This window comes from Melanostigma gelatinosum (genome assembly GCF_949748355.1).
Source record: "Melanostigma gelatinosum genome assembly, chromosome: 12".
Classification (NCBI taxonomy): domain Eukaryota; kingdom Metazoa; phylum Chordata; class Actinopteri; order Perciformes; family Zoarcidae; genus Melanostigma; species Melanostigma gelatinosum.
This window is the reverse complement of record NC_136645.1, coordinates 14,568,916-14,582,297: the sequence shown is the minus strand read 5'-3', so window position 1 is coordinate 14,582,297 and position 13,382 is coordinate 14,568,916. Positions and strand designations below refer to the sequence as shown.

At 40.3% G+C, this 13,382-nt stretch overlaps 1 protein-coding gene across 1 annotated transcript; it reads left to right on the top strand.

The window, feature by feature from the left end:
• Positions 1-741: 741 nt before the first annotated feature.
• On the top strand, positions 742-9,488 carry bmp5 (bone morphogenetic protein 5). The gene is made up of 7 exons (XM_079279907.1): positions 742-1,498; positions 3,929-4,121; positions 6,981-7,129; positions 7,331-7,528; positions 7,970-8,046; positions 8,161-8,271; positions 8,417-9,488. The coding sequence occupies exons 1-7, from the start codon at positions 1,000-1,002 to the stop codon at positions 8,564-8,566; spliced, it is 1,377 nt and encodes a 458-aa protein (XP_079136033.1). The 5' UTR covers positions 742-999; the 3' UTR covers positions 8,567-9,488.
• The last annotated feature ends 3,894 nt before the right edge of the window (positions 9,489-13,382 follow it).

The window sequence follows — 13,382 nt, the reverse complement described above, 5'->3', positions numbered from 1 at the left end:
CTCCGATAACGGTACTTTCTGGGCTTCTTGTGTCAACTTGACTCATACTTTTCTATACTGTATTAATATTGAATTTGTTTTTGTGTTATTTTGATCTCTTCCATGATCTGCTCCTACATGGGATCCTTTTTAGTGCAGCACATTAGAAGTTGGCCCACTTGTGCATTTAATAAAATAATATTGTATAGCATCCCAGTGGGTCATAAGCCCATGCAGTATAAAAGCAGGATCCTTGTTGTTGGTGGTGACTGCAGCTGGAGCCCTTAAACACGTGGACTTCAATAAGTTGAGGTGATTAAAAGGCTCTGTCATTATTCTTTCACTCGTTAAGACGGGCTCTCGGATTTCAAGTGTCTCCTTTTACACTCCTGGGCAGCCACATTCATCATGGGACTGGCCTGAAGTTTATTGCCGCCGCTAGAGGTGGATGCAAAAACAAAAGTTGAGTGTGGGATGGACTCAGAGGGCAACTGGCCCCAACGCACTCTCTCAAGGGGTGAGGGGGGGGGGGGGAAGAAAAATAAAAATGCGAGTGGGAGAACGAGTCTAGCTCCTCGCTGTTCATTTTTTTTTTTGACACATTTTAACACATTTCATCCACTGGAAATTCCGGGTTATCCCTCGACGTTATGGGCGTACCTCCGTGTTTCTGCATCACAGAGGAGTGAGGTGAGGGACGGGGTCATAACTCCATAAATACTTGGTGTGGCAGAGGCTTTGGATGGACCCTGGAGGAGTAAATACAGCTGGAGGAAGCTTGCGCACTGGACAGGAGCGGCGACTTTTCTGCAAGCTGATACCTCACTTGTAGAAGGGCTGACTGGTAAAAAAGAAAAGAAAAAAGAAGCCTTCTCAGTTACCACCGTGAAAGTTGTGGTGCCTCTGTCTAATATGGGAAGTCTATGAGTCCTTGTTGGCAGAGATATAACTTATTTTATTTTTCTCACGGAGTGCGATGTAGTTCAACTTCACATCCCAAAGTGAACTGTATTTGTCAAGATGACAGCGCTTACACCTCTGAGCCGTGCTGTACTTGGACTCGCGTGGAGCTGCTTGAGTTTTCTGTCCTGCGCTCATTGCGGGTTAAGTGACAACCATGTGCACTCCAGTTTTATTTACAGGAGGTTGCGCAATCACGAACGCAGGGAGATCCAGAGAGAGATCCTCTCCATCCTGGGCTTGCCTCACCGTCCGAGGCCCTTCTCTCCCGGGAAGCAGGCGTCCTCCGCGCCGCTGTTCATGCTCGACCTGTACAACGCCATGGCCGTGGAGGAGGAGGAGGAGGGGATGCAGCAGCTGGGCGCCGGGAAGAGCTTCAGTGCCAAGGCTCAAGGGCACTCCAGGAAAGCGTACTACAGCCCCCAGCATGCCGGGTACTCTCGTGTGGCACAGCCTTACCGCGCGGCCCCGCTGTTGGGCCACAACCCCGCACTCACCACAGCGCAGGACACCAACTTTCTCAATGATGCCGACATGGTCATGAGCTTTGTCAATTTAGGTAAGTGGCATTTAAGTGGGATCATTTCGCACCAGGATTCATTAAATTAATATTAATCTGAATTAGAATGAAGGCCGCGTTTCAATATGTTCAGAGAAAACTCAAAGTATTCAAAAACTCCATCTCCAATTTCTCTTCATCTTAATTCCCTCCAAGGGAATTAATAGGCTGTAATAAGGAAATTATCAGAATGCACATAATCTTGGAAGAAAAACATTTTATTTTTTTTACAACTCCTTTAAGTGCAACATGTGTCCAATGCACTGTAGACTGCAGCACTAAAGCCTTCATCACGTATTTCAAGAGACTTCGGTCTATCCTAATTCCTTAAATGAATTATTGGCCTGATTGCTGTCGATATCAACACATACTACATTTTATCAAAATATATATATATATATATATATATATATATATATACATATATATATATATTTTTTTTTTTTGACACATGTAGATGTTTTGCTTAAATAACCTGAGCTATGTTGTCCTATAAATAACTATACATCTTAGTTAAGTTCCTCTCACTATCATTCATAGGCTGTTTTATTTTTTTATCTCTAGCGTATACATCTAAATGTCAACATGTACATTCAGACATCAGTTCAATTGCTTTGGTCTTTTGTGAAATATTTAGTATTTAACAGAATTAGGCCCAACATTTTGACCTTTTGCCAATTTGTGCTGCTTTCTATTAAAAGGCAGCTGATCTGTATAATGATTGTGTTTGTTCAGTAGCAGCGACCCTTAACCCGGCAGTTCACAGCACCTTATCAGATGACTGTCTGACCTTAAGAAAATTGGTCTAAATTATTTCCTGTTGTTTAAATGGGAGTGATGTTGACTGATGCCTTTATTTCACGAGTTTCTGTCACCAAGATAAAGCATGAGTCTCGTCATATTTGTAGGATGTATCGTTCTATAATGAACATGGAAAGTTAAATAAATAAATATTACAATATACAGAAACCCGAATGAAAGATAAACACATTTACCATAGATAATCTTTAGATATTGTTGGAATTTTCTTTTCTTTATAACAGAGCAAAACATGCAAAAGTAAATTTGTGTAGAGTTGCCTGGAAGTATAATCCCTCACCTTGGCCTAAGCCCATCTGTTTCCACTTACCACCATACCAGGGCATGTACACTGTCAGCCTTGAAAGCTCTGCTCTCGTTCTGGGGACTGTCAGTGAAGTGTTCAATGGGGCTCTGTCTTTATTACAGTACACTCAAATATAGCTACTGACCTCAACTGTTTTAGAAACGTCTATGTGGCATTTCATGCAGTTTAATATGCTTACTGGAACCATTTGAACTTTCAGTGTATAAATAGTCAGCTATTGAAAATATATACAATGCACATACATGGGATTGTATGCAAGAGGAGTGACGATAATACACACCAGTAATTTATTACAACAAAATATGGATAGTGCCCTGGTTAGCACAAGTAGAATCCAATTAATATGCAACACATCAAGAATGCTCAAAGACTAGAGAGTGAAGTCATTATTGTTCAATCTTCATTTTAAAACTTAAATGCCCTCAGTGGCAACTCTGCTTCAGATTACTGCCTGTGGCTAATATAATGGAACACGCTCAGTGGGTAAAAGTCAGACCTGACCTCTGACCTGTTTGTGCTAAGTAACCCCAGGCGTCCTCTCTCGATAAAATATCAGGGAAATGCACTGCGTGATATCCCTACGGGTGTCAGAAAATCCACTGACCTCAGCCACATGCCACTTTTCTGCTACTAGGCAGGGCTGTGAAACAGTGTCAGCATATTCATATCGTTGATACACTGAGACTCTTTTATTATTCGAGTAATTACATGTTTCTATGCTGCAAAATAGAAAAATACATGTTACAAGTTTTTAAACATTTAAAAAAAAAAAAGCATCTTATGTTACTCATTATATTCGAAATATTTTTACGGGTTAAGGGTCATTAAACACTCCCAGCACATTGTATGAAACCTACAGGAGGTCAGTCGGAGGTCAGAAATGAGGTCAGAGTAGACGCTGACGTGACATTGAAGAATCCTGTCTTTTCTCTCACATGAGGAGCAGACGAAAGTGTCTTTAATTGAAATCAGCCTGTTTTTCTTAACTGACAGCCCATTCATCATGGCCAGAGAATGCAGTTAGGCACACAGTAGAGGGCCTGTCTGGGAACTGCTACCTGTATTCAGTTGACTGATTTAATGAACTGGAAAGTGCTTTTGTTGGGAGTCAAAATGTTTGGATTGGACCTGGAATGTAAAAGAAGATGTGATAAATTACTCTTTTTCTGTGAATTAATGCTGGCATATTTTCTCTTTAGAGCAACGCACGCAGAGGTTCAGGAGTTGAAGTCATATTGTTTTTATCAGCGTGAGCTGTGCTGCCAGTAAAAATGAAATTTATCATAAAATATTTTCTTTCCCAGTGGAGAAAGATAAAGATTTTTCTCACCAACGAAGACACTACAAGGAATTCCGTTTTGATCTGACTCAGATCCCGGAGGGAGAGGCGGTGACTGCTGCAGAGTTTCGGATCTACAAGGACCGCAGTCATGCTCGCTACGACAATGTTACTCTGAAGGTTACCATACATCAAGTCATCAAGGAATATCAAAACAAGTAAGCACCCGATCACTCAAAAGCAAACTTTAAAAGCAGTGGTGGAGAGTAACTAGTTACTCAAGTACTTAAGTACAATTTTGAGGTACTTGATTTTTACATATTTCCATTTTCTGCTACTTTACTACAACAATTTCCAATACAAGTATTATATTAAGTAGAAGTTTTTGAGATTTTACGGTCAAAACATATGACCATTTTACAAGAAGCAATGCAGAATTACAGATTAAATTGCCAACAATATATTAAGTAGTTCAATTAGCTCTACCTCTATCAGCTAAAACATTAAAATGCTGCTTTCTAATCAGACATGTTAGTCCAGTAGCACTCTGACAAGGGCCCGGTGAGTAGTTTGACCCCATGCAGTTATCTTATTTCACAGTTAAAAAGGCAAACGGTTCAACAGCGAGTGTCTTGCACTAGTTCAAACTTTCCACTCGCACAGAACGCCCTTCTATCTCCAACTCTGTTCTCCTTCATTCGCACCATGTCTCCCTTACAAATATAGTTCTCGGATAAAGAGAAGTCCATTAGCAAGTCGGCCACTTATGGAGCTTGGAAGGTCCGTCAGTTATCACTCGTCTTGTGTTGCCTGCCAAGCTGGCCGGGTCCCAGATGAAACCACGAGGGCCCACAATAGGGGGGAAGGGGCTCCCGTGGGTGCTCCTGTGGTCACTGTTATGCCCACCACCTGCCTGCCTTAACAATATTCCGGAAGTTTAAGCCATGACATAGCTGAATACACAAGGGTGTACTTAAAAGTGGGCCCACATTTGCTTGCCAAAAAATGTGTGTGGGTGATTGAAGGGGAGATATGGGCCTCCTGGGCTTTGAAAAGGTCCAAGTCAATGGACTCTCATCTTAAAGGGAAAGACTGCTCAGTCTAGGTTTTCACAAACGTTTTAATGGGGAATCGTGTGTTTGAGTTAGTGTTCACAAAGAAGAACTATTTCACAGTGCAAGAAATCTTAGAAACAATGTTGGAGTCTGTGATTTTAAAACAACCACTTTGCTCAAGTTTTTCCTCAACTCAGAAAGCCAATTAAAATCATATATGAGCACTCTTTGTTTGTAAGCTTACTCTTCTGTTCTTTTTTTTTCAACACAAATGAATCACTGCCAATTGTTTTAAGTTGTTATTTCTACAAAGTCCACTTGAACAACAACAGTTAGTTAGTAGGTTTAAGTCGCTAAATAAAAGCCCTTTGTTGGGGCATCGTAATGCTTCAACATACTGACTTTAAGATCTAATGAACGTGTTGGATGTGTTTCCTTGCCTTTAAAATATTTACAGAGACAATTTTTTGTTAGAGTGTGAAACTTACAGTGTTTACAGCCATGTTTGCGTGCAAGCAGTTTTCTTCACAAAATATGTTGTTACTTTATTGCCACTGTCGATCGGGGGAAACCAGCGTCCTCGACCATAAGAACGGAACAAAACAAAGACCTCTTAAAAACATATTGCTTCATATATCTACAGTAGTACTAGTGGTCCAAAACTCAACAGGGTACCTTTAAAGTCAGACAACCATACGCACCACCCTGACCTACACTATATCAACGTCACACTACGTTCTGCACTTCAACTGAACTTTGCTAACCGAACATAAATTGCTAATCGAGAAAAGTGGCACATGAACATAATTTGCAGGAGACAGACTAAAAAACAAATTGTTACTTCTATTTCTGGTGTCCACTCACTTTAACTCACCCTCTGTGGAACAGTAGATCCAGTAATCACAGATGAAGGGGCGGGATAAGCATTCTCCTCTTGGATACGGCTCTGGGAATTGTGAATTCTTACCTCCACAAATTATCACAGGATATGAGCTTAATACTGTACGTTTCAAAGAGGAAGTTCACCATTAAGTCAATCATAATGACTGACCTCATGTGGAATCCAGCATGAGGTTTGAGTTTTATTACACCTGTAATAAACACACGAATAATTCCATGGAACCGCAAAAACTAAACAGGCGCTGCCTTATCCGACCTGCCACTTGAAAGGAACCCAATGCAAACTGCGGAGCGGGGCTTTTTCAACTCCGGGTTTATTGATGCCGTGTGTTAACGATACACAAGGGCAGATATACATCATTCATAACTTTTGAAATATGTTGCCCGTTAAACCACACAACTCTGCAGTTTATTACAAGTCTCAGCTCCTTCAATAATAGCCGCACTGCTTTCTTTTCATCTCCAGTACAAAGGCACGCAAAAATGACCAAATTACTCTTACACACAAAATCACAAGTTTTCAATAATGACAGCCTTTTCAGAAGAAGTATGTTGTTTTCAAAAGGATGAAGCAATAAAGAAACTACAATAAAACTGTAATAAAAAACACTCAGATGTTTGGCCTATGCGTCAGAGTTTGGGCTAAAGCAGCCATTTGTGATCAGTCAGAGGTACCTCGTTTATTTGTTCCAGTCCAACTGGTAACAACATCTTGGACCAAGTTTCTATGCCCTCAAAGAAGCACATGGTTTCCTTTTTGTGTTCCATTAAAGCTGTGCAACATTAAGGTGCACATGTTTTTATTTTCTCCAGACTGTAGCAGGCACTGAGGTTTAATAATTTGTTTAAAATGCAGCGGTAAAGTGACCACATTCATTTCACTAGAACCTCTCAGAAACGCAGGAGTAGCAATCTTGAAATCCAACACATCCACAGAGACTAAATACGTTTTCAGTGGATTTGCATGTATTTTAAACAATTAGAAGACATACTGTGTGTCGGTTTGTGTTGTATAATAGCAGCTGCTGCTTGCATGTGTGCACTGGCTGTTTGAGTGTGCATCACTTTGACTGCGGCTTATTTAATGCAGATGTCCGTCTCGTTGTTTTTTCTTACCTTCAGCGATGCAGAGACGTTCTTGCTCGACTCCAAAAGGGTCCAGGCATCTGATGGAGGCTGGTTAGTGTTCGACATCACGACCACCAGTAACCACTGGGTGATGAACCCACAGCAGAACTTAGGCCTGCAGCTCTGCGTGGAGACTGGAGATGGCAAGTGAAGTTCAGTTTTTCTTTCTATCAATTTGTTTTACTTTTGGGATATAGAAAACGTCAGGAAGCTAAGACAGTTTAAGGCAATATAGACAAATGTGAATTATGTTATATTTAATAAATGCAGTCATAAAAACGATGCAAAATCCCATTTCCTTTAGTTTTGTATTGAACTGTATATTTACCTTCTGTCTGTTAAAGGTCGAAGCATCAACATCAAATCTGCCGGAATAATTGGGAGGAATGGGCCTCAGTCCAAACAGCCTTTCCTGGTTGCTTTCTTCAAGGCCAGTGGGGTGTTGCTTCGCTCTGTCAGAGCTGCTGGTGGTAAAAAAAAGAACCACAACCGCAATAAATCTACGAATCAACAAGAATCATCTAGGGCACCAAAAACCGGAGGTATGTGCACTTTTATGACGTAGTTATCCAATACACATCTGATCTCTTGATTCGATTTTAATGACATCCTTTCGCCTGGCTAACGGCCTGGCCGTCTTTCCATCAGACTGTCCATCCATTTGTCAGACTCGCAGCCAGCAGCAAGATATCTCTACAATTACTGGCCAGACTGCACACTGTTGTGGGAAAGAAAACACCTATTTTATTTCAAAAGTATCACTAAAATGTGGTGATTGGCAGAGCCCAACTGTAGGACTGTGTACTTCCAAAAGTCTGTATTATGGACTGCATATATGTATTTCTAGTGCATTTGTTCAGACGCTTTATAGATTCCAATGCCCCTGTTGTGCTAACCTTCCTACAGTTAAGACATGAAACAATATTAACAGTCATTACTTTTTGTTATCAACAATAGCCTTTTATTTGTATTCCTTTTATCAGATTACAACACAAGTGAACAGAAGCAAGCCTGCAAGAAGCATGAACTTTACGTCAGTTTTCGAGATTTGGGCTGGCAGGTAAGACAAAACAATTATATCATTAACAAATGACAGTAACACAATGAACAGTGCCTTTTTCATTGAGATTATCAGCTGTTCTAAATAAAGAAAGCTCATCATTTTTTTGTCAAGGATTGGATCATCGCACCTGAGGGCTACGCTGCTTTTTACTGTGATGGGGAATGCTCTTTTCCACTCAACGCACACATGAACGCAACAAATCATGCAATTGTGCAAACGCTGGTAAGTATTCTTTAGAGTGCATTGCATCGCGCAAAGCAATAAAAATCACGTTATAAGCTACCATAATGTTCTCAGCAGTTCTTATTCATTTGAAGCTCATTGCTGTTGCACCTCTTTTAAACCTACTTCACGCTCTCATTCATAGGTCCATTTAATGTTTCCTGACAACGTGCCAAAGCCGTGCTGTGCCCCGACCAAGCTCAACGCGATATCAGTGCTTTACTTTGATGACAGCTCAAACGTTATCCTCAAGAAATACAGAAATATGGTAGTTAGGTCTTGCGGTTGCCATTAATGCCGGGCCAACTTTCATTTTTAATTCATGTGATCTGGTATGGGAATCGCTGGAAAACACATCTGCTGCAGGTGTGATGTGATGTACAGTATTATGTATATAAAGTTGTATTACCTAATTTATTTTCTTTTCTTTTTCTAAAATAGCACTGAATATTGTGATATTTAAATGATGAGGATGAAATGTTGATTTCTTTACGTCAGTTATCAGTTAACTTTTGTGTCCATTGGCATATACTCCCTCTTATTCACTGGAGTCATCATGATGCATAAGCTCGCCTCCCACTTCTGCTCGGTTTTTCCCTTTTTTACAATATGCTTGTGCTATAAATACTCACTGAGCTAGAACTACACATGGATCTCAGTATTTGGTGTTTTTCTTCAATGTTAATTGTGTGTCTTAGTGTCATTATGGACCCACATTTATAATGACGCTCACAGAATAATCACAAGTTCATTTGGCAAACAACGGAGAACACGCGATGATGCCATGATTAACATCACAACATCAACAGGCTGTTGGAAAAATTGTCAATCAAATTGGAGGACAAGGACGAAAAAAATAGTGAGTGTTCTCTATAATGTGAACCAAACTGCCCAAAGCTATTTTCAAGCCACCACTGTCTTTCAGCACTGATACTGTTTCGCCTTCTCCAAGCCAGCTTTTTTTTGTTTTTCATAAGCGAGTGTGTTCACAGACGGGGATTATGTCAGCCTGGAATGAAACGCTCATAATGTTGAGTGTTCACTTATGAATGCTTTACACATTATGTCATTTTTTTTGAACAATGGTTATGTAAATCTCTTTCATAAACACTGTTTTCTCATTCCTCTGTGGACTGGCTGTAAACTAATTCTATCTTATGTGTGGGGAAAGTATATCTTCATGTAGAGTGTTGTGTATTTTAATAAATGTACCACTTGAAAACTCTCATCTTTTGCTTCGCCTTGACTTGACCTCACAGCTTCTCTTGCTCCAGCTATCACCCTAAACTATTTATGCAGTTATGCATTTCATCTCGGGGCTTTTTCCCCTCTGCTCCAGCTACAAGTCCTCCAGCCTTTTCAAATTCAAGTTGTCCTTTTGTATTTCTGTTTGGAGTTCTGCGGATGTTTTACACACTGTTGCCAGACTACCGTCTCAGATTTCTAAATGTTTGACAAGTAGGATATAAACTAGGGGTCCACCCATGAGGCCTGTTGACATGCTCTTGAGGAGTGGTATTGCTGGTGGTACATTGCTTTCAGTGCTGTAACCTAGACAGCCCAAAAGGGGTGATTATCATGAGGCTGCAAGCAGAGTGTGGTATATCATTTTGTAAGTAATCCCTTCCTGATTATGGGAACAGATACCATCCATCACATGATTTGTGTGATTTGCATGCCACACGTCTGCTTGCCTGCATTCTGTATACTGATATTTTGGATGTTGCCATCTGCTCAGAGCTGAGATTCACCCCGGGAAACAAAGTGGTGACCATAAACTAAACTGAGCGAGTGTTGCCGCATTCCCTCCTCATTCAGGATGAGCAGAAATGTCCAGAAATTTGCGAGCCAACGAGCCATTTCCAGAGAAGCCCTCTGGTTACACAGGGATGTTCAATGGTCTTGGAAATCTAGGGATTAGGTTAAGGATTAATAATTATTTACACAACTGTGTTGACCTTAACTGAACACAGGATATGTACTGTTGCACTCCCCCTACCCTCCCACGTTTTTTTTCTCTGACATGGCAGAACATTGAGTGACTGTATTTCACTTAATTAAAAGCAGTGGCTGGCCGGCCCAGATGTTATGTGGGCTCCATCTAAAAGGAGTGTTGACATTCACTGAATAGAAGAGGCCACCTGCTAACTTAACTCTTGGCTTGAGGGGTGATTTGCATTCCTGCGGCCTGTTGCCTGGCATGATTACTCCGAGCACTTCACAATCCCATCTACTGTTTAATATTATGGATTCTTTCCAATACAGCTACATTTCTTCCTTTTCTGCTACGCAGGAGCTGCTATGAATGAGCTCCTATTTAAGTTCTCCAAAACTACACAGCCCTCTTGACGGCGACCTCCTGACCACATGAAAAGAAAGGGTAACAATTGCCATACTCGGGGGCAGATAAATACAGTGGCCCCTTCTCCTTTGAGAACCCCGTGGTCAGAAAACAGGCTCCGGTGAGTCAGAGGTGCCTTGACATTCATCAGATCAGCACTTCCACTTCTGAAACATGCTGGAAAAAGGTCACAACTCATCACAGTTTATGTGAAGGGATTCTTGTGAATTATTCATTAATCACGCTCTCAGGATTATAGTATATTTCATAACATACTGTCGGCTTTACATAAACACAGTCGCATAATACCAGGATGTGTTTCCAGTGCTGATATTAATATGTTTATTTTTTCCACCACAAGCATGTTTATTTCCATTAGCTGATTGAGAAAACAGACACGTCCACATGAGCGGCTGTTAAGAACATGTTCTTTTGTTCAGCAAATGTGATACATTCAGTGAGGAGAGATCATCTTGAAGCTCTTAGCAGGCTGAAGCTGGCTGGCTCTCAAAAGTCGCAAATGCCTTTTTTTAATCTAATCTAAACCATCACCAGCAGGAAATATGTTGACAAATACTACAAACCAAGAAGCTAAAGTAACAAGATGTCCATCTTGTCGGACCACCGGCAGTGGTGTTTGCGCCGGAGGCTTGAGATGTCCTCACAGATCCCCATCACAGGGAATGCAATATTTTGTAGTCTGTTTTCTTCATCCAATAATGATTAAAGCCCACATGTAGAGGAATGATGCCTCAGTATTGCATGTCAAATAGTCTTTAAACTAGTCTTTAAAGAAGTAAATCAAGATCATTCGCAGTTTCAGTTTCTAAGTATGTGAATGCAAAGCATGCAACAAAAATAGTTAAGAAATATTGAAAGGAAAAAGTACGTTTTACTTATTATGTATGGGCAACCAAAAATAAAAACTTCACTTCTTATTTTCAACAGTGTATTTTCTAATGGCTTAAAGGCTTCCCAGCCTTGGAGAACACTTCCCATAAAGATTCATTTGTAGTGTATTTGAAGTATTTTGAGTAGCTCATCATTTTCTAAATCAGTGTTCTGACTGAGGACACATGAAATTTAATGAAAATCAAATGTGGTCGGTCCTTGGAAGAAAAGTTGGATTTGACACAAACATACTCATGAACTGTGAAACTAAACATTTTCTCTCATGTGGAGTTTAATAGGCCAGTTACTGTAAAGGCAACTTCTAGTTAAGTGTTATATTTGCGAAGTTGACTGTCATTAATGCGCTCAATTAGAGGTACAGTCGGCTCTAATGCAGGCCGGTAAGATGATTGACGTGATGCTTATTTTTATCACATTTTGGTCAATCTAATACAAGTACAAGACATAACAGTTATTGTTCGTTTGGTTTAGTAATTCCATCTTTCACAGATTTACCCTCAGAGGACTTTTTCTTCCCGAAGCCCAAACGTTTATTTTTAAAGCGTCACCTTGCAGTCCATCCACAAGGCAAGTGAAATTGTATCTAATAAAAATGTTGTGCAGTTTACCTAATTCATCCCCCACATATGGTTCTCCTTATTTGTATTCAGTGGGTGGGCTGTGACTTCCATACGGCTCAATCAGTCCCTCTTGAAGAGGGAGACCATATGGGTCGCATTTTTACATGTTGTTTGGTATGACAAGGCTGCAGCAGGACCAGCGAGGAATGTGTCCCGGCAAAAGGCAGCGCAGAAACACTGTGGTGTTTGCTTGTTATTCACATATGCAAGAGAGGGTTTTGGGTTCTCGGAAGTTACATCAGACTGTTTGTGAAGTCAACTGTCACTTCCCATTAGCACTAGATGTGGCAGCTGGGCATAAAAACCGTTTTTATTTTATTTTGGCTGGATATAACACATGCAATATGGCTTAATTGTATCATTAAATATAGTTTAGCAGTGCTTTGCTGAGATGATTTATTCAACAAACAAAAATCGAATAAATTCAAACCCTTTGTTCACAACTATAAAATCTATTTAGATGCAGTTGGTTGTAAAGTGAGGTTGTGAGTTGGGCTTTCTGTTTTTCTGTTTTTCTATTGCATGCAGCATTTATGGAACATATTTTCCGTGATAATCCAGAAAAACATGTGAGTATTTAAAGATTATTTTGTGGGGTTGTCTCAGTAGAAATAAAATCTTCTGACGCGATATGCTAACAATGTCTGCTCTCTTCTGTTTATGCAGCTTAGCTATGTCCTCCTGTCACCCATCTATCGTCGATTTATGTCAAAGATCACATAAAATGAAAAAAAAGCTTTGAAAGGAAAAATACAAACCGAGGCAGATGCATTAACCTGTTTCTGAGGCCAAGGGTGTCTCTATCCTGTACTAATCGTTCCAAACCAATGTTTAAAATGCTGCCAAACAGGGTACATCAGAAGAACCTGGGCATATTTGGGCACCATTATGAACTAGGAAAATAATAAAGAACAAAAGCAAGACAGAAAAAGCATAATTCACTCTATAAAAGTAGACCCTTTCTTCTTTCAAATTTTGTCCAAATCTTATTTTCTAAGGCACTGATGAGTTAATCATCATCCCTATACGAGACACTTAAAGGTATCTAGTATGCGTACTGTCGATTGGTGGCTACAGTTACAGTAGAACTGTAACCACCGTCTTAGTAACGTCTCTCCAGCTGATTGCTAAAGACAATGGCACATCTTTCACATTCGTTCAGTATTCAACAGCTGATTCAATAGCTCTTGGATAGTACTTGAAAGCCTCTTACATTATGCATGTCCATTATTCAACGC

Bases quoted from the DNA above. Each gene is read 5' to 3' on its own strand.
- bmp5 (XM_079279907.1), top strand. From the start codon at position 1,000: ATGACAGCGCTTACACCTCTGAGCCGTGCTGTACTTGGACTCGCGTGG. The intron at 7,130-7,330 runs GCAAGTGAAGTT...TGTCTGTTAAAG, and splicing joins CTGCGTGGAGACTGGAGATG to GTCGAAGCATCAACATCAAA. The intron at 8,047-8,160 runs GTAAGACAAAAC...TTTTTTGTCAAG, and splicing joins TTCGAGATTTGGGCTGGCAG to GATTGGATCATCGCACCTGA.